General features: G+C 38.7%; 1 protein-coding gene across 1 annotated transcript in view; it reads right to left on the bottom strand.

The window, feature by feature from the left end:
* Positions 1–19,886, bottom strand: part of mxd1 (MAX dimerization protein 1) — a 29,176-nt gene extending 9,290 nt beyond the window's left edge. The window contains exons 1-9 of the mRNA XM_057831783.1: positions 19,818–19,886; positions 19,460–19,539; positions 16,088–16,166; positions 15,293–15,357; positions 13,101–14,967; positions 12,395–12,494; positions 4,146–4,175; positions 1,098–1,212; positions 663–822 (exon numbers count right to left, since the gene is read on the bottom strand). Coding sequence (XP_057687766.1) covers positions 663–822; positions 1,098–1,212; positions 4,146–4,175; positions 12,395–12,494; positions 13,101–13,167 — 472 coding nt within the window. The 5' untranslated portion in view covers positions 13,168–14,967; positions 15,293–15,357; positions 16,088–16,166; positions 19,460–19,539; positions 19,818–19,886. The remainder of the gene's footprint in view (positions 1–662; positions 823–1,097; positions 1,213–4,145; positions 4,176–12,394; positions 12,495–13,100; positions 14,968–15,292; positions 15,358–16,087; positions 16,167–19,459; positions 19,540–19,817) is intronic.
* Between the last annotated feature and the right edge of the window lie 1,851 nt (positions 19,887–21,737).

Here is a 21,737-nt window from a genome sequence, read left to right as displayed (position 1 = left end):
GTCTTCCTGCAGGAAAAACACGACTGCTTTTTTTTCCAAAAGCACAGCCAAACTTAACAAAAAAAAGATGAAAACTATTTAACTCGATTAAGATGAATGTATGATCATCTGAAAAAAATATTCGTAAAGGCTGCAAATAAAAATATTTTTACATGAAATAATGTAGAAAATCAATCAGTACATTTCAAATGAATGAAAGTCATCAGCCAATCACATGTGCGTTTGGTGGGGGGGGGGGGTGAATGTAAGTCTGAACATCATGAAAATAATTCACTTAATAATGGTAAGGTCAATTCTATCCTTACAAGATATGGGAAGACAATCGAATTGACCTATATAACTGAACACATTATGTAATGCTGCCTAAAAGGTGGTGGGGGCAATTTGAGCATCCTGAAAAGTTCCTAATGTTATGTCCCTATGCAAAACTTTGCCCGTGATTAATATGATCACTGACAACATATGACAAATTCACCAGTGATGTATGGGCCATTCCAGAATTCAGGGACATTTTGGCTGCAAAATTCCTGAAAAATAAACCCTCACTATTGTTCCCCTTTAGTTAATTCTTTGTTTTTCTGTTGAGAGCCAAATTTTGAGTTATGACCTAACTTCAGAAGCAGTGAAATTGAAAATTTTCAAAACTTGCACAGCTGACCTACCTTGGTCAGAATCGTATTTGTCTGAGGACACGGTTGAGCCAGTGCTGTCCATTCGGATTCTTTCCACACCGAGCTGCTCCAAGCGCCTTCTCAGATGTCTCTGCTCTCTCTGTAACTGTTCTAAGGTGTGCTGGGCTCTTCTGTCACTCTCCTCCAACTTCTGCAGAGTAAACGAGCGAAAATAACAATACATTATCAATACAGCAAGCAGTAAACAATGACATTGTATGGCATAGTACACCAGTGTCAGAACTGCACCATGCCAAAATAGACTGTGTCACTGCAAAAATAAATAAATGCAATATTTAATTAAAAAAAAAAAAAAAAAAAAAAAAGTATATTATTTTTTTAAAATAAATCAAAATGCTTCTTTGAGACCTAAAACACTTGAACAGAACATCAATGTTTATATCAGCAAAATATGACCACACACACCTTGATGTGATCTTTGGCCTTCATCAGCAGGCTCAGGGTAGTGTGCCTGTTGGCATCGGGACCTAATGGAACCAGGGATTTCAGTCGTTCTAAACACAGTCGAAGATGTGCCCGCCTTAAGGTAGAGGGAAAGAAAACAGAGTTAGACATTGTCAACATGTGAACTATTTGGTTCAAAGCATTTTACTTATATATACTTTAGTGATCACTATTTCTTAAGTTTACAAAATAGTGAATGACTACCAAATTTCTGATGAAGAACCCTGCAAAAAGAAACCCAAACCATAATAAACCCATGCAAAAATCCTACCTAAACTTGATTATACAAAATGTATGCTGCAAATAAACTGCACATTTAAGATGACTACCCCTTTTTTAGGTTTTGAATGTCTAACATGTCTAATATACCTAACCAAAGAATGCTAATCCATCATCAAACACATACAATATGTACAGAATAATTTGCCGACTGTCTTGTGACATCCTTTCCAAACATTCACATCTATCTCTTGTTTTTACATCTCTCCAAACTGACAGTTCTGGTAGTTGCTAAGGTCTGGTGGGTGTTTGACACCAACTGACCCGGCTGTTATGCAATACACACCTCCATCTGCAGTCTCACAAAAACTGTGTGCGTGCCAGTGTGCATGTGCAAGTCTGTGTGAGTGGGGGGGTGTAAGACAGACTTCTTCAAAGATTTGATTTTGGAAATGTTTGTTCTACCTCTCAAGGTTGGATGAGCTACTAGTTTAATGTCTGTTGCAGGTGAGTTTGTATTGGTAGAGTACAAAGACAACCAAGTAAAGTAAGTAGGTAAATAACAAATAAGCCACAAAATTAAGCACCCCTGCACAAACTGATCGGCTTTAGTGGTTAGACGTAATAGAAAGAACATACGAAGTAGTAAAGTATTCTATGAATGAAACAGTGTGTTTTACGTCTGACTTCCAAAGTCCAAAGGTCATTAGACTCCTTACATAACACACAAATGCCCTTGCCTGCCTTGTGACATAACACGGAGTAGTGAATGTTTGTTAACAACGCTGTCCAGACGCTGTGTCCAACTTAATGAGGAAAAAGAGGGGAGTGGCTGTTTCAGTAGCAGGTTATTGTGGTTAATCGCAAAAGGGCACTGTGTCAATAGGTCAGTATCAAATACATAATATAAATGAGACTCCAGCTATAAATCTGTGGTCTCTGCGAGCAGAACTTTTACTTCCAACCTAAATTGCTTGGTTTTCATAAGCCCTAGACTGGCTGAACTCTAACGAGGTCAGCAAGGTGCACTCAAATGGTTATTCAAAATGAAGTGGGACAAAATTTGTAATAAAATTATGACAGGGTTCAGACTTCAGATCAGGGGTGGGCAAACTATTCCAAAAGGGCCACAGTTGCCACGTTTACATGGAGCCAAATATTCCAATTACAATCGGAATATTTGTTCAAACCGAATAAATGTGTTCCATATAAACACCTCATTCGGAATGAACAGGCCCAAACCGAATGGAATTTCATTCCGATTCACAGGGGTGGAATATTCCTTTTCCCAAACCGATTAGAAGTAAAATTATATCATGTAAACAGGGAAGCGGAATGGTGTCTGGTTGCGTTCTTTCTGCGCATGCTCCGTACTGACGTGGTGACGTCACTCGGTGACGTAAGTAACGTCACTTTCAACATGGCTTCCAAGCACACGCACAGCGCACCCACACAACTTTTTAAATGAACGGCGTATCATTCTGAAGTTTTGTTTCCACTCGAAAAGTTAAAACAGCAGCTGATCTGACGATCGATCTCCATGTTTTGCAACGTGACACTTTGTTTTGATTAATCTGCGCATGTCAGACGGCAGTTGTCAAACGTCCTTTCGGAATAAAGGCAGTCACATGTAAACGCTGGATCGGAATAGATGAAGTGACATGTAAATAGCTGATGTGAAATTTCCATTCGGAATGATTTGAATCGGTATGAATAAAAGTCAGCATGTAAACGTGGCTAGTGGGTGCAGGTTTTCGTTGAAACCCATCAAGAGGACACCTTTTCACCATTCTGGTGTCTTACAAAACTGCCTGTGCAGGATCAGTTGTAAGAAAGAGTAGGACCCACTGCGGGCCTTGAGGACTACTTTGCCTACCCCTGCTTTAGAGGGTTACTTAATAAGGGTTTAACATATAAATTATTTTTTCAATTGACAAGATGCCGTGTTATAAACAAATGCATAATATCAATTTAGTCAATAAACTGATCATTGACCGATCCAACTGTAGTGTGGGAGAGATTATTGATCAATTGCATTTTGATAAAATGGAGGCAACTACTTGACAGCAACCAGCACTAGTAGTGTTTAATTCAAATACTATCAAATTCAGGAAGAAAAACCTGCTGTACTGTATTTTTTCGTATAGAGGACGCACTGGAAATCATTGACAGTGAACCTTATAATCCAGTGCACTTTATGTATGAATCCTGATTGTGCGTAATGCCCTCGAACCTATTTTGTTGGAGAATAACTGTAATATACTGCTCCAATAAAATGCTCGAGATTCATTATTGATCAAACCCATAAATATAACAACAACATTGATGCACTAATGCGTCTTATAATCAAGTGCGCCTTGTGTATGAAAAGAAACTCATTCATTTATGGTGAACCTAATAATCCGCACCAAATTATTACTTTATAGTCTGAAAAATACTGTGAGGGTAAACCTTGAGACCACCATAAGTGAAGGGTCAGTGTACATTTAACACAGTATACGTATTACTGTAAACTTTTAATACTGCTAATATTTTTTGCCTAGTTATCATGAACATGTCTGTGGCACTGGGTTCATTGTTGAGTATTTAGAATATTGAGGTTTGAAGGTATATAAAAATATTTTGCTTTTTGAGCAACATCAGTAATCACTGAATAGCATATCATGGTTTTTGCACATCTTTAAAGAGATTTCCAGGGACAGCGAAGGATGGAGAAATACATCATTGGATTATAAAAAAACAATTGAACAAGATTGATACTTATCTAAATATCAATAAATAAAGAAATACCTGTTCTTCTCCATTTCATTGTGTGTAGACCTGTGGAGATAAAGCAAAACATGAATAACCCTCCTTTCATGTCATTACTACAGCCCTAACTGCCTACTGTGGGGGTGTGCGAAAGAAAGCGAGTGAGCAAAGCTGTGAGGGAGAATATGGCTGGCAGAGTGGGCTGATGTGAGTTTCAAGGAAAATGAAGGAAAGGAAGACTGGGTTTTCTAAAGCCTGCAGGCCATTCAGTAATGGAAACGTGTTCTTTTAAAGGACCGTACATGTCAGGAGGTGGCAGTAACAGTAACCAGAAACATTAGGCAGGACTATGCCCCTATATCCAGTTTTTCCTCATTATTCACTCTGAATACAACACACTAGAGTGGTAGTCCTACGAAACAGTGCATGACATGAACCGAGGAACAAGATTAGATTTCAGCTTCTTTGGGTTTTAAAATTAGTAGAGTTGGTTGATAAACTTAATTTGCTGGACCTGCCCAAAAGAAAATGGAGGTGTCCGAGGGAAAAAAAAGATATCCTTCCATTACCAATTCACACAACTACTTCAGCCAGGCCCCCTGATCCTTTGACCCGTGTCCAAAATTAGCCTCTGCTCCCACATCTAAGGGGACTTGCACTGGCTCATGTATACACACAATGTTTTCATCACACTCACCTCAGTCTGAAGGAAGTCTTTACTTCTGCCACTTGAGATCAAGTGAAGGAACTTTGAAGTCAAATTGATTGTTCATTACGTACTAGGCCTGCGGAATACAGTGATCGCTCGTTTGTGTGTCCACTCAAATTCGCTAAAGCTGCTCACTAAGTTGCCACAACAACTGTTTTACAAGTTAAACGATAATTGACGCATGCAGCGCTTTGAAGTTTCGGCTTCGAAGCATCTGTGGCGAGATCAACCATTAAACGTCTGTCAATCATCCTTAACTTTAATAAGCAACTCCAGTGCACTGGCTGACCAACAAAGAGCAGCAGGAGGGAGAGTGAGACTACGTGATCGGCTCGGCATGGCTCATCTGTATTTATTTATTTATTTTTTTTTTTTTTAATAGAAATAAAAAATCCGCGATGGACTGAGGGCGCTAAGTTTGAAGCGTGAAGTAGCGAGGGATCACTGCTTATCGTTTGCATATCGCCATCTCAAGGTGCGCGTGCACATTAGTCCTATCACAGGTTGTACAATTTTTTTTTTTTTTTTTACATGTAAACTTTTGGTTTACTTCATAAAAGCAGAAAGTGTGAAGAGGCATGGCTTCCTGTTTCCCTTTTATACTGTATTTAGCAATCTTCATCTTTCCCAGATAAACCCCCTTAGCCTGAATTAAACAGTATATGAATACAATCATATACTGTATCACGGGTTTGCAATTTTTCTTACTTTCAATTCTTAAATTAATAATAAATAGATACACTTACAATTGAAGCATCTTAAATATATATTGCAACAATAAAAAATACAGAAACTAAGATAACATTTTGATAATGAAGAATATGATAAATTGTTTAAAGCAGGGGTGTCCAAACTTTTTGCTAAGGGGGCCAGATTTGGTCTGGTAAAAATGTGGGGGGCCGACCTTGGCTGACGTCTTTTACAAAGAAGAATATATTTAAGCAAATTTTAGCAACCCATTCTGTGTTTCACATTTGCTTTATTTTTTTTTTTTAATTAATAATTTCAACAATCTCGCAACTAGCCTTTGTGGCGCTCTCTTTCGACTCTCAAGCTCTTGCAAAATACTATTGCTGTGAAATTTAACTAGCTTCAAGTTGCTTCAATTTCTCGCTGCGTATCTTCCCTGTAATCTTGTCGTACATGTCAGCGTGTCCTGTTTGGTAATATCGCCTCACATTGAACTTTTCAAAAACAGCGACTGTCTCTTTGCAAATGAGGCAGACACAGTTGTTGAGTATTTCAGTAAAGAAATAGTCCAATTTCCACTTATCCTTGAAGGGTTGCCCATCGCAGTCAATTTTCTTTTGTTGATTGTCGCCATTTTAGAAAATTGGAAGGGTCACACGGGGTAATGTTGCTTAGAGTGCTGCTGCCTTTTGGTGGATAAATGAGGAGCAGCATTTAGTGTGTAAACTACTTCATATGCTGATAGCAGTACTGCTGATTAATTTATAAAGTGTGTGTGGGCCAGACATTATTGATTTATGACAGAGGCTGTGGGCCGGGTGAAATTTGACCACGGGCCGCATTTGGCCCCTGGGCCGGACTTTGGACATCTGGTTTAAATTATATAAAATTAAGAAAAACATTCAAGAATACAAGGATAAATGAGAAAAACAAGGGGGGAAAATCAGGAAAAACAATCTAATAAAATACTGAGTGCAAAAACATGGTGTGTCAACCAAAGTCTTCCTAAACAGAGCTAGTCAAGTCATCTGGTAAAAATTCTAGTTTTAATATTGCAATATACTGTATATCGGAATATATCGCAAACCCGCGAAAAGTCGCAATGCAAGTTTTTTCCATTATCGTTCAGCCCTATTACATACATGGGCACAGTCCTGTAAATTTAATTCATCTTGGAGGCATTCAATTGCACTGGCCCTCTCAAACTGACGAAGAATTCCTACAGAGTGCAGACAAACCACTAGTGATACAACAGTGCTGGCAGAAGAACTGTACCGCTCATTCATACTTGATTTCAGCCTACGGGCCAACCACTCTGTTCCACAAACTCTGCTCTAGGGTTACTAGGCAAATGGGTGAATACACTTTCAAGTTTTGTTTTTTTTTGCCTCATTTAAAATTTACCTCTGTCAATAATTTAACAGTAACATGCGCAAATCTTCAAACTGACAGCCAAGTCAGGATACATAACATACACACATGGAATCCATTGTTGTTTTCCTGGTGTTAAGATAAAATCACAATCCTCAATGAAATAACATGATTCATACCAAAACAGAAAATGCAAATTGACTGAGAATTAACAACAACAACAAAAATTTTAAACATCACTTTATATTAAACAGGCCTGGAGAAGAATGACATTCTCACCATAAATGATTTTAACAGTTTGGTCATAGGGGTAAGTAAAAGTACCTAAGGCACATCCCTCTAAAGACAGTCACAGGATTGTAATCAGTCAGTCTGGCCTTTTTAAAGGATCACAAGTAATCATTGTGTTGTTTGGTGTGATCTTATTCACCACACTAAGCCAAAAACCAAAGTAAGCAAAAGGGAGATTTGTATCAGAAGATAAGAAGGATGTCACTGCTAGAATGAACACGACATTGGCTGTAAAACGGGTTGCACAAAGGAATATCCTGTAATAGAAAGAGCCAATATTTAATGATACAGTATTTATTGTCACTGTCATGTGAATTCTCTAACTTCCGAAATGATAACCTTTAAGGAAATTAAAAAAAAAAAAAAAAAAAAAACATTTTGCTTGAGTTTTAATCACTGCTTTGCTTGTGCATCAGAGACACTGAATTATTGTTTACTATATCTGTTGCACCCTCACATCTTCACAAACAGGTTTAACTAAACCTATGTAAATAAGCGGTATACAATCAGATTTTTTATTGACTCATATTAGAGGGGAAGTACTTCTGCAGATTTAGTTTTTCCACTCTAGCGCAAAAAAATTGGCAATATTTGGAAAATGAGGTTAAGAATTTCTATCAGAGTGGCCAGATTGCAAGGACTACATTTACCTGCTTAGCAAGGATGCACAATTTTCTGCATAGTACGATGCAGTCACAAACAGAGTGCATGTACGTGAGGGTGGTGGGGGAGGAATCTCTCCATTTATGTAATAAAGGAGCTGATGCTCTCTCTCCCGCGAGTGTAAACCTAGCAGGGAAAACATGAGAGGTGGGGGAGGTGAGGGGTTACTGTCAGGGAAAGAAAAGAGAGAACGATGAGGAAAGAAAAAAAATAGGAGAGACATGACAGGGGGGGGGGGCTGTACAACTGACTCATGCACATACACACTACCACCTCCACACACATACACCCTAACACCCACACTCTCCCCATCGAGAAACAACAGGCAATGGAGAACACAGTACTCACACTGACAAATTCCTATTGAATTCATTCTTTCATATGCTCTGTTCCATATTTACCAGAGTTGGCTGGAGCAAATATTCATAAAATAACCTTCTCGCCAAATAAATCACAATGTCATGTCTAGTAAAAAAAATTATTATTATTATTTTTTTTAAATCAAAAAAGCCAATTTCAATGGGCAATAATAACAAGCAGGTTTCCAAGAGTTACTGTTGGCAGAGGCTGTGAAGATTAGCTCAAATGACTGAAACAACCACAAAACCTACAAGACATCATCCAAATTCATCATTTGAAGTCAACCATGTGCAGTTTTCTCCTAAATGCTCTCTTTATTGAATAGGGAAAAATATTACCAGCTAAACATTTCTTCTCAGACACTAGCAAATCACATCTTAATGTTCATAAAAATTTCTATTAAAAACAGAAGAATTGCTTCAAAAGAATGAAGGAACAAAAACGAATGTATGTGGGCCACATAACATTTCTGCCAAAAATTTATCCTTATCAATATCTGAACTGACGAGCTACACATCAACAAATGCATCAATAGCATGAAAAGCAACATTGTGTAATTTTCGAATAATGATACAGTCGAACTCGAACTAAACATTAACATTTTCAGTCAGTCCATTTTAAATTCTTAACAATACACTACAGAAACAGACTTAAAATCAGAAAAACAGCCAAAGCAAAATTAAACCGTATTTATTATGATTATGGGGGGAATTTTACAGCTTTGAGACAATTTTCTTGTCTAGTAAAGGCTCTTTTAGCCGCCGTTTGACTGTATCACCATACTTCACCTAGTGTTTGTTCTTAAAATGCCAAATTAAACTTGTTGTGTTGAAGCTTCTTGGTGTGCCATCCAACTGCCACTCAACAAAATGATAACAACTACACACATCAAACCTAAATAGATTGACTTATGGAATCCAGACCACATGCAATAACTGTACAGTACACCGTGTTCTACCGTAGCCCCTCATGTTGAGGTGACCGAGTTGTCAGCATTGCCTGTCACTGAAATCTCTCCCGCATTCACCTTGAATGACCCATTTTGCCTTCACAAGTGGTCAGTGGCCATCAGCCAGACACTTGTTTGCTGTTGTTCCTACGTGATTGCAGCACAGACAGCAGAATCAAAACATAGCTCTTACCCAACAAAGTAGACATCTGTACAACCTGGGCTTCCATACACCTACACAGTGCCACAGACTGACTGCTTAATGTCACGGCCCATTGATGAAGTCTTTAACGCAAAAGGCTGCTCAACCAACTTTTGAGTTAAGAGAAGTGAACATATTTTTAGAAGCCTTACAGTGGGGCAAATAAGTATTTAGTCAACCATTAATTGTGCAAGTTCTCCTACTTGAAAATATTAGAGATGCCAGCAATTGTCAATATGGGTAAAACTCAACCATGAGCGACAGAATGTGGAGAAAAAAAACCCTGAAAATCACATTGTTTGATTTTTAAAGAATTTATTTGCAAATCATGGTGGAAAACAAGTATCTCGTCAATACCAAAAGATCATCTCAATACTTTGTTATGTACCCTTTGTTGGCTATAACGGAGGCCAAAGGTTTTCTATAACTCTTCACAAGCTTTTCACACACTGTTGCTGGTATTTTGGCCCATTCCTCCATGTAGATCTCCTCTAGAGCAGTGATGTTTTGGGGCTGCCGCTGGGCAACACGGACTTTCAACTTCCTCCACAGATTTTCTATGGTGTTGAGATCTGGAGACTGGCTAGGCCACTCCAGGACCTTGAAATGCTTCTTACGAAGCCACTCCTTTGTTGCCCTGGCTGTGTGTTTGGGATCGTTGTCATGCTGAAAAACCCAGCCACGTCTCATCTTCAATGCCCTTGCTGATGGAAGATTTTCACTCAAAATCTCTAGATACATGGCCCCATTCATTCTTTCCTTTACACAGATCAGTCGTCCTGGTCCCTTTGCAGAAAAACACCCCCAAAGCATGATGTTTCCACCCCCATGCTTCACAGTAGGTATGGTGTTCATCGGATGCAATTCAGTATTATTTCTCCTCCAAACACGAGAACCCGTGTTTCTCCTCTTCTGGATCATCCAAATGCTCTCTAGCGAACTGCAGAAGAGCCTGGACGTGTACTTTCTTCAGCAGGGGGACACGTCTGGCAGTGCAGGATTTGAGTCCCTCGCGTGTGTTGTTGTGTTACTGATAGTAGCCTTTGTTACTGTGGTCCCAGCTCTCTGTAGGTCATTCACTAGGTCCACCCGTGTGGTTCTGGGATTTTTGCTCACCGTTCTTGTTATCATTTTGATGCCACGGGGTGAAATTTTGCATGGAGCCCCAGATCGAGGGAGATTATCAGTGGTCTTATATGTCTTCCATTTTCTAATAATTGCTCCCACAGTTGATTTCTTTACACCAAGCGTTTTACCTAATGCAGATTCAGTCTTCCCAGCCTGGTGCAGGTCTACAATTTTATCTCTGGTGTCCTTCGACAGCTCTTTGGTCTTGGCCATAGTGGAGTTTGGAGTGTGACTGACTGAGGTTGTGGATATGTGTCTTTTATCCCGATAATTAGTTAAAACAGGTGCCATTAATACAGGTAATGAGTGGAGCCTCGTTAGAAGAAGTTAGACCTCTTTGACAGCCAGAAATCTTGCTTGTTTGTAGGTGACCAAATACTTATTTTCCACTCTAATTTGGAAATAATTTTTTAAAAAATCAAACAATGTGATTTTCTGTTTTTTTTTTTTTCCACATTCTGTCTCTCATGGTTGAGGTTTACCCATGATGACAATTACAGGCCTCTCTAATATTTTCAAGTGGGAGAACTTGCACAATTAGTGGTTGAGTGGCTGCCATTTACGGCACTAGATGTCTAATCCATCGGAACTGGGAGGGTTGGTCAAGTTCAGGGGTCGGCAACCCAAAATGTTGAAAGAGCCATATTGGGCCGAAAAAAACAAAAAACAAATATGTCTGGAGCTGCAAAAAATTAAAAGCCTTATTATATTAAAGGCAACACATGGTGTATGTACAGTGGGGAGAACAAGTATTTGATACACTGCCAATGGGTTTTCCCATTGACTGTGTATCAAATACTTGTTCTCCCCACTGTATGTATATACATATATTAATTATATTAGCCTACTATCAAAATGACTAAGTTGGCCACAAATACATAATCAGCCTTCATGATTATTTTCCCTGCAGTGCATCCTATAAAGGATGACGCACCATGTTACTACTGTTGTACGATGCTGCCTCAAATTTAACTTTATTACACATTAATGAATAAGAAGAATATTTGTGTCATGTTTGTCCTCCCACAGAAACTATCGGGGTCCCTACTGGTTTCAACAGGTGAAATTTAAGACATTTAAAGACGTTTAAAAGACAAGACCACATTGAAGTATAAGACCGTTTAAGACCCATTTCACATCAATACCGGCAAGAAATACATAAAAAGACTTGAAGGAAAATGAGCGAGCAGCACAGGTACAGTAGTTCTGCTTTGTAGTTAGGGTTTGGCGTCCTCAAAAATCGAAATGTTTATGCATGTTCTAAATAATCATATTCAATAGATTTCAAAATTATATTTAAGACCTTTTGTCAGATTTTAGGAGATTTTGAGACATTTTAAGGCCTTAAATCCAAAAAATTGGAGTTTGGCAAATTTGGGACTTTTTCAGACCCCATGGATAACCTGAACATATTAAAACAAAACAAAACAAAAAAAATTCCCTCTCCCATCTTTTTCCATTTTCAAATTTTTTTGAAAAAGCTCTGGGGAGCCACTAGGGCAGCGCTATGCGGCTCTAGAGTGTGGGTTGCCGACCCCTGGTCTAGTTCAAATGGATTAGTAAACTCATTTAAATAATTTTAATTTATTTTTTAAGAGTCTCATGATTGGACACCTACCATCGTCGAAGGCACTGAAAGAGTATCGAGTATTATTTCGAGTATCGATATCGTTTTGAAAATTTTAGTATCATGACAACAGTCTTTAGATGTGAATATCCCTGGGGCTTATATTCAACTGTGTCTTATATATATATATGAATAAATACTGTTTCCTTGTAAAGTTTGGAGGATGGAGATTCTAATAAGGTGTGCCTTACAGTAATATAAAATAATCATAATAATCATCAAAATCCAGGAATGTAATGTGCTTGTTTTGCATGCTGCAAAGTTCAAACACTCAGACCCTGAGGGGATTAGGATTTACCTGCTACTTATGTTTTTCTTGCTTTTGCTTTTCCTTTTCAAATTTTCCCTCTCTCGGCTGCTAATGAAAGGTGGCAGGGAAGCATAGCCATGCTCAGCTTCTGCAAGCACATAAACATAGTAACCATTTAGGTCAATGTCCAAACGCCAGATCAAGAAAAATAAGTGCACCAATATACTTTTCCTATCTTTAGCATTCAATCAACATGTTGGAAACTTGGTAAAAAGACAATTAAACCATTCTCTATATATGCTGTATTTTCTCCCCTCTGCCTGGACAATGATGTCATCTTGAACTGGAATAAACCCCACTAGAAAACCACAACAGCAGGAAAGGAGGGGCTATCATGAAAAAAAAAAATGTCTCTGGCTACATTACTTTGGAATTTACATTATGGAAATAAAAATGAAAAATATGTGCTATGCAATTAAAGATTGATTTTTCCTTTGCATGATGCATGTATTAAACGCATAGTATAACGTATAGAATGAGCATTTTTGGGGTTAGTGATACATTCTAGTGCAATGCTTTGCAAAATGCATGAAGCGATTAAAATAAACCCAAATTAAAAACGAGATTCGGGAAATGAATCGCCGTTGTTTTAACATGATAGGTGCACAAATACGACACATAAAGGGGGAGGGGTATCGCTACATATTCCCGATGCATAAAATACATTCCAACCGAGATTAAAATAATACTTTACCTCGTTCCCTGCGATCAAGATATTCGGCTGCTTCGATGAGCATCTGCACCATTCCGATAGCCGTCATGTTCAGCAATATCACTGATATTTAAATAATCCGATGAGGGATCCTGTGGCTGTACACAACCTGCTCTTCGTCCGAACACACAGCAGCTTTCTGCTCTGACAGTGGCTATTTTAAGGCAAGTGTTTGTCTCTCCGACTAAGTATCTAACGGGTTGTAGAAAACTTGAACGTGCCACAAAACAAGGCAAGACGCACTTTCCCCTAATTCTTTGCCTAAAATGTCAGATGAAGTGGTTCACGTAAACACTATAGCGTTTAGCTGCTCTGGCAAACACTGCTTTATAGAAACGGATGCTTTACTCTCATTCGAGACAACTGCCACTGACCCTGGCAATTCACTTTACAGGCAGTTTCAACTATTGGGTTGACGCATAAAAAATATTCTCGCTCTGCCAGGAAAACGAGAACGAGCAATCGAGCCAGTGACAATTTGCGATAAACATAAGTTTGTCACGAGTTCCACGACGTATGGGCGAGTCTAACTGGTCCAAAAAGCACAAATATTGGCCTCGTTAAGTAAGTTACAGGAAATTAACACGAGTTAGGCCTTTTTAAAAGTTCACCCGTCGATGTCATCCAACCTTATGAATTCAAGGATGTGTTGATAGCTTGTTGTTGTGCTAGTTCATCGCTGATCACACGCTTCGTGTCTGCTAAAACGTAGAAAGCCACAAATATCAGCTAGCGTTAAGTCTATCTGCCTTCTATATACTGGCTTGTGTATACAGCATTTGGATGACATTTAATTACTGTATTCCAAGACAAACCTTTTCCTTTGATTAGATGTGATTGGTTATAAAATATACCAACTCAGACTTCTATTGGACGTTCAACTGTCAATCATTAGAAATTACCCGACGTCCACAGAAACTGATGTCTGGGATGAGCCATTTTGGGTCACCCACACGCTGGCTTTGTTCATTGGCGGAGCCATAATGGCAACCTTGCAGCTGGAATACCATTGTGGGCTCCCATTGGTTAAATTATGTCAAACCCGGTTATCATTGGCCACCATCTTGACTCATAACGCCCATTTTGAAACGCCTCCGTAAACATGCTCAATCGCAGTGTAGGATTATGATTGGCTCTTGCAGTGTTGTTTGTCTCGTGTTGTGGTCGGGGATTTGTTAAATTTACATGCGGTCTTTCAGTTTGCTCCTCCTATAAATTCATCTGCGCAGGCGCGTCTCTCTTGGTCTTCCGATTCACGTTTGCCAAACATTACTGGAAAACGTCTTCAAAAACAAGAAATCATCTGTATTGCTCGTAAAACAAGTCTATTACTGCTTAACTATTTAAAGATTTTAAAATTAACTTTACAGGCGTTGAATGTCAGGTATTGAATATATTACATAGACACATTTATCATCAAATCAGAGAATTGAACATTTGCTTAATATCGTGGATACTGTATGATTATTCATCTTCAGAGTTGCCATGCAACTGCCTGCATATTTGACAAAAAACTGCAAATTGAGACATTACAGTTGAATAATTTCAAAAAGACTTTTATTTCAGTTGATTAACATTACTACATTTACAACTTCAGAACAGCATGAGGCTTGACAAAAATCATGTTCATAACAAAACATGCATGGTGTAATAGAAGCACCAAGACCCGATGTATAATAATGCTGAGCAAAAACCTATAGAGAAATCCTGCATCCCACACAACATAAGGTTACAAAATAAAATGGAAAAAAAACATCAAGAAATTTGTTTCATGAATAAAGAGACAATAGGGCTTCATGCGATGAAGTCCAGAGGTCTGTTAAATCCACCCTTCCTGTTCATGTATTGCCTAGAAAATACATATAAAAGAAAAAACACATTACATCACTGTTACCCTCGCAACACTTGCAGATGACATCATCGGTCACCAATAGGGGAGCTAGAATCTCTGCATAGAAACACCTGCAGAGGTGATTGGCTATATTGACAATAGCAGTAATAGTGCTTGTTGTGAGGAGACTTAAAATTGACATTTTAAAGCAGCAACCCGACCAACAACAGGTGACTAATATGACGCCCCCACAACAACGTAATAAGACCTGACAGCACAGCACAATGGGCTCTACTCTAACAATAATATACCTCTTTCCTCATTTCTTATACATATGTCATACCTGTATTTTCTTTTCATGGTTGTATTGACAGCATAAGCATTGGTAGCTCCTTCACTTTTCTTCCCCTGAACGAAAGCAGGAAATGTAATTTCAACATTTGACCCATCTCATCTGAATTTAGCAGAAACTACCAGTCATTAGAGTAAAGCAGAAGAAAATATGTACAAAAATTGCATCGTGCTACAGACAACGTGTCAAACTGAAGGCCTCGGGGCAAGATCAGCCCTCCACATAATTTGATGTGTCTTGTGAAAAAGTCATGTGTGTCAACTTCAAGCTTCTTGTTCAAATATCACTATTGCAAATTGTCTTCTCTATATTGTTGTTCCCAAAATTTATTATTGACATTAACATTAACTGTGAATGAAATAACTACTTTTTGTACTCTTAAGAACGGTCATGGTAGAAATGACCCCCCCCCCCCCCAAAAAAAACCTGAATGTGCAAGATTAACATACCTAGACAATTAGTGCTTCAACAAACGTCACAGAGTTGAGTTGAACATGCACCTCCAAGATACAAACCAGATTTTTAAAAAGTTGGTACGCTATACAAATTGTAAATAAAAACTGAATGCAATGATATGAAGGTGCCAAAATGTTGATTTTAAATTATTTGTTGTCAACAAATCTAAAAAAAAAAATTTTTTTTTTAAAGTTGGGACAAGGTCATTTTCATCACGGTGAGGCATCCACTCTTCTTTAAAAAATCTGCAAACGTCTAGGAATCAAGGAGACAAGTTTTGAAAAATGGAAAGCTATCCCATTGTGTGATATTGTACAGTATGATACATACCTCTAACTTCACTTTCTTAGGCCGCCTTTGTCAAACCTTCCTCTTCATGATGTGCCAAATGTTCTCCATAGTGGAAGATCTAGATTGCAGGATGGCCATTTCAACACAATACTATCTTTTTTCCACGTAGCCATGTTGTAATTAATGCCGCGTGTAGTAGGCCTGCACACTATATCGTTTAAACATCGCCATCGCAATGTGTGCATGCGCAATAGTCTCATCGCAACGTGCAATTATGTTTTTGTTTTGTTTTAATAAATACTTTTGTTTAAAAAAAAAAAAAAAAAAAGCAATTGTGCAGAGACATGGCTTCCTGGATCCCTTTTATATACACCAATTGTCACCATTCACAGATACACTACCTTAGCATTATAATTAACCTCACATATTTTTGTCACCTGATTTGAGAATCTGCCGATACCGAGTACCGATCCGATAACAGAAAAAAAAAAAATTTTTTTTTTTTTTTTCATTTTGAGCTTACACTGCCGAGAACAGCCTCTCACTAAGACAATGACTTAGTTGCCACAGCACACTTCAGACTGTGTGTACCAAGCTTAACGATGATTAACACTTTTGTGCCTTTGATCGTACAGCTATCAAGGTGTCTCTGGCCAGATCAAAACTATATACCAGTCAATCATCGTTAACTAAGTACCAAACGCCAGCTGCAGTGGTGACCAAGAAAAACTGTTTGGACACACGGCTTAGCAAGAGGGAGGAAGAGAGGCTGTACGATCATGAGGCAGAAAAACATAAAACCCTGTCCTTTACACCAGATCCTCTAAAAAATGGCGCGTTCAGCCCAATTTCCGATCGGATCGGGACATCTCTGATGAATACAATGTGGTCATAGTGAGTCGACCAAAGTCTTTCCAAACAGAGCTATTCAACTCATCTTGTGAAAAATTCCTCTAGTTTTAATATTGCAATACAGTTGTGGTCAAAAGTTTACATACACTTGTGAAGAACATAATGTCATGGCTCTCTTGAGTTTCCAGTTATTTCTACAACTCTGATTTTTCTCCGATAGAGTGATTGGAACAGATACTTCTTTGTCACAAAAAACATTCATGAAGTTTGGTTCTTTTATGACTTTATTATGGGTTGACAGAAAAAGTGATCAAATCTGCTGGGTCAAAAATATACATACAGCAACACGAATTAGCAATTTCTTGTGAGTGATTATGGACTTGAACAAACATTGACTTGAACAAGTCAGGAAAGTCACTTGGAGCCATTTCAAAGCAGCTGCCGGTCCCAAGAGCAACAGTGCAAACAATTGTTTGTAAGTATAAAGTGCATGGCACTGTTTTGTCACTGCCACGATCAGGAAGAAAACGCAAGCTATCACCTGCTGCTGAGAGAAAATTGGTCAGGAGGGTGAAGATTCAACCGAGAATCACCAAAAAGCAGATCTGCCAAGAATTAGAAGCTGCTGGAACACAGGTGTCAGTGTCCACAGTCAAGCGTGTTTTGCATCTCCATGGACTGAGAGGCTGCCGTGCAAGAAGGAAGTCCTTGCTCCAAAAGCGGCACCTTAAGGCTCGACTGAAGTTTGCTGCTGATCACATGGACAAAGATAAGACCTTCTGGAGGAAAGTTCTGTGGTCAGACGAAACAAAAATCGAGCTGTTTGGCCACAATGCCCAGCAATATGTTTGGAGGAGAAAAGGTGAGGCCTTTAACCCCAAGTACACCATGCCTACCGTCAAGCACGGTGGTGGTAGTATTATGCTGTGGGGCTGTTTTGCTCCCAATGTAACTGGTGCTTTACAGAGAGTAAATGGGATAATGAAGAAGGAGGATTACCTTCAAATTATTCAAGATAACCTAACGTCATCAGCCCGAAGATTGGGTCTTGGGCGCAGTTGGGTGTTCCAACAGGACAATGACCCCAAACACACATCAAAAGTGGTAATGGAATGGCTAAATCAGGCTAGAATTAAGGTTTTCGAATGTCCTTCCCAAAGTCCTGACTTAAACTTGTGGACAATGCTGAAGAAACAAGTCCATGTCAGAAAGCCATCAAATTTAACTGAACTGCACCAATTCTGTCAAGAGGAGTGGTCAAAGATTCAACCAGAAGCTTGCCAGAAGCTTGTGGATGGCTACCAAAAGCGCCTAATTGAAGTGAAAATGGCCAAGGGACATGTTTCCAAATATTAGCGCTGCTGTATGTATATTTTTGACCCAGCAGATTTGATCACTTTTTTCTGTTCACCCATAATAAAGTCATAAAAGAACCAAACTTCATGAATGTTTTTTGTGACAAAGAAGTATCTGTTCCAATCACTCTATTAGAGAAAAATCAGAGTTGTAGAAATAACTGGAAACTCAAGAGAGCCATGACATTATGTTCTTCACAAGTGTATGTAAACTTTTGACCACAACTGTATATATTGCAAACCCCCAAACAGTAGCAATGTAATTTTGGTCCAATGTCGTTCAGCCCTTGCGTGTAGTCTGGCATTATCATATTGAAAAGAATGCAAGGTCTTCTTTGAAAGAGACAATGTCAGGATGGAGGCATATGTTGTTCTGGAACGTGAATATAACTCCCTGCATTGATGGTGCCTTTCCAGATATGCAAGCCGCCCATGCCACAGGCACTCATGCAACCACATACTATCAAAGATACAGGCTTCTGAACTGAGCACTGATGACAAGTTGTCCTTATCCTCTTTGGTCAGGCTGACATGAGGTCCCAGTTTTTCATAAAGAACTACAAATCGTGATTTGCCTGATCACAGAAGTTTTCTTCGCAATACTTCAGTTTGAATAACCCCTAGTCCTGAGAAGACGCCTGCGCTTTCTTTGCACTGTTTGCACAGTTTCAGATGGGAAAAGCGGATGTCATGGTGGATTGTATTTACTGACAATGGGCTCTAGAAGTATTGCTGAGCCCATTTTGTGATGCAACATTGGAGGAAATAGTGATCTTCTACCAAGCTTGGCTTTTGAGATACACTGCAACTGTGAGAAGCTCTTTTTATACTGAACCATATTGCCAATTGACCTAAATGGTCTTTCAGCGGTCCGTTATATGTGCAATTGATTTTAGATTTGTTAACACCATGAAATTTAAAATATTTTTTCCTTGAAATCATACATTTTCCTAGTTTAAACTTAATATGTCATCTATGTTCTATTTTGAATGAAATATCAAATCTAGCAACTCCACATCATTGCATTCAGTTTCTAATCATAATTTCTCACTTCCTTCATCACAACTTTTTTAGAATCTACTTTGTATGATTGTGAAATTATTTTAAATTGGGCAAGAAAACACAGGCACAGTCTATTCTATTTTGTTGAATTTTATGTAAACCCATAATTTCCCCTTCCTAGTGGTAGCACCTACACACTCACCTTCGTAGAATCAAATGTTGAAAATCCCATTAGTTTCATCATCTCAATTTCTTCTTCAGTTTTGCCTTGCATGTCCTCAGCTGTTGAGAAAAAAAAAAAGTTTAATTCTTGTCCATAACTAGTGTGGATAAGTTGAGAACCTTGTCAATACAGTGGAACCTCTAGGGCCCAGCATAACCAAAAAATGTATACGTGGAGTAAACATGTCAGTGCAGTTATTTTCTTTTGCAAAATTGATTATTATTTAAAATACAGCGTATAATGTTATCCAGCCAACAAAGGATTTGTTTAAATCTGGAGCAATTTAACTGCCCTTATGTATTTCCTAAGGGGAGGTTTTACAGTAAATTCTTAATACCCGATATTTGAATAGGTTTTGACGACTTCTCTTTACGGTCATCTTCACGTCTGTCTTTTTGCCTCAAAGGAGAGAGCGAGCTAGAGCGATGGCGTCGAGGGGACCTGCAAACAGAATAAAACAGCAGCAGGAGAGGTTATCACAACTATTGACTGTAGAAATCGCTCTAAATAATGAAAGAAGAATTAAGTGCCATTTTTGGTGGAACGCTGATCAGCATGTTCCAGACCCATAAACACATTAAACTTTAAAGTGCCTGTGACACGAAAAAGCATGTTTATTTCATAATACATGCGGTATTTTATGCTCCTGAATGAAATGGACTACTTGGATGTGTGAAGAAGCGATCGATATATTTATTCAATTTTTTGAATCCCGCGCAACGAAAATCAGACTTCCGGCTTCGGTCTTGCATTGAGGGAGAGGGCGCTGTGACGTGTACAGGAGAAGGAGTCCTCTTCACTATACAGCCGTACTGTTGTATGAGAAGGACTAAGGATTCAGCTGATTTTGCGGATTAATTCGTTTATTTTTCACATCACGCCAGCCAAACGGCTGCAGAAAAATCTTTCTGTACGAGGAAGAGGCATGTGAGCCTTTTTGGGGTTTCAAAAGGTTCCCATTCACTGGTGGATATTGGCCAAAACAAGCCCAACTACCGTGGGAGCACGGGACTTACGAGGAAATGACTAAACATCGTGTTTTGTATTATGTCAAATACTGGGATCATTTTAATATGTAGGTGTCTTCCATTTTGTGGCTGACATGCTCCTTGTCCCTTCGGCCTACGACCAGCGGCTTGTCACACATCCCCCCGCCGGGAGAGCACTGTACTTGGCTTTTTGCCCTCTTAATGTGCCCGGTGTTCTGTCAAATTTTCCAACTGATCATAAATTGCAATTTTGTGTTAAAAATAGCCGCGAATACAGTGATTACAAAGTAAACACTACAAACTTTCTTTAAATAAAGGACTACTTACTAGAGGTGGGAATCTTTGGGCACCTAACGGTTCGATTATGATTCAGAGGCTACAATTCGATTGCATATCGATTAATGATGACACCCCCCCCCTCGCTATTAGCTGCTTTTAATGTTTTGTACATTAGTTACAAAAACTGTAAAAAGCTTCGCAGGCTTAAATAAATGACTATTTCAGTATCAAGTTAACAGTTAAAAACAATAAATAATATACTCAAATCCCCATTCTGTATCAGCAGCTTTAAACTACATTCAACTAATTTAATGTTGTGAATCAACCGTTAAAGTTGTTAAAATTGCTCCCGTTATTCATTAATTTCCCTTTTGTCTACTTTCGACATGTGAAAGTGAAAGGGAAGGGAAATGACATAAACCCAACTTAGGTGGCATAAAATATCGTTCGGGAGGTGGAACAGTAAACGGGAAGTCGCCAGTTATGACCATTATGGAGTAATTTTGCCATGTCGTCCTGAATAAATGCATTTTTATTATTTCATATTCCATTTAGCACAAGACTTATTTGTCATGACCATGTCATTTATTTAGCTATTGGGGGAAAATACTTGGATAAAAAGAATGTCCTGTAAAAAATATTTGAGAGACTGAAACAATGACATTTTGCGGCTTTCTTCGTCGCGTTTTTCTCGTTCTGAATAATTCCCCCTCAATGGGCTGAATAGTAAAACCGATGAGCCCATCCTCCCCCTGACGTCATCCACCTGTTGGGGACACTAGAGCCTTATAATGGTAGGCGTGGCTAACCGAAAGATTAAAAGACTAATTTCTCGTCATCTGCCCTTTGCTAAATTGTTGTATATAGTCGAATCATCTCAAAATATGATTCTAATTCACATAATAATGCTATTTAAGACTTATTTTCTCCTGTCGTACGCACTTTAATTTATTAAACGTGAGTGTGCCCCAGCACACTACAGGCTGAAG

This window comes from Corythoichthys intestinalis, chromosome 3 (assembly GCF_030265065.1).
Source record: "Corythoichthys intestinalis isolate RoL2023-P3 chromosome 3, ASM3026506v1, whole genome shotgun sequence".
NCBI lineage: Eukaryota > Metazoa > Chordata > Actinopteri > Syngnathiformes > Syngnathidae > Corythoichthys > Corythoichthys intestinalis.
The sequence above is the reverse complement of the archived record's forward strand: the minus strand, read 5'-3'. Positions and strand labels throughout refer to the sequence as shown.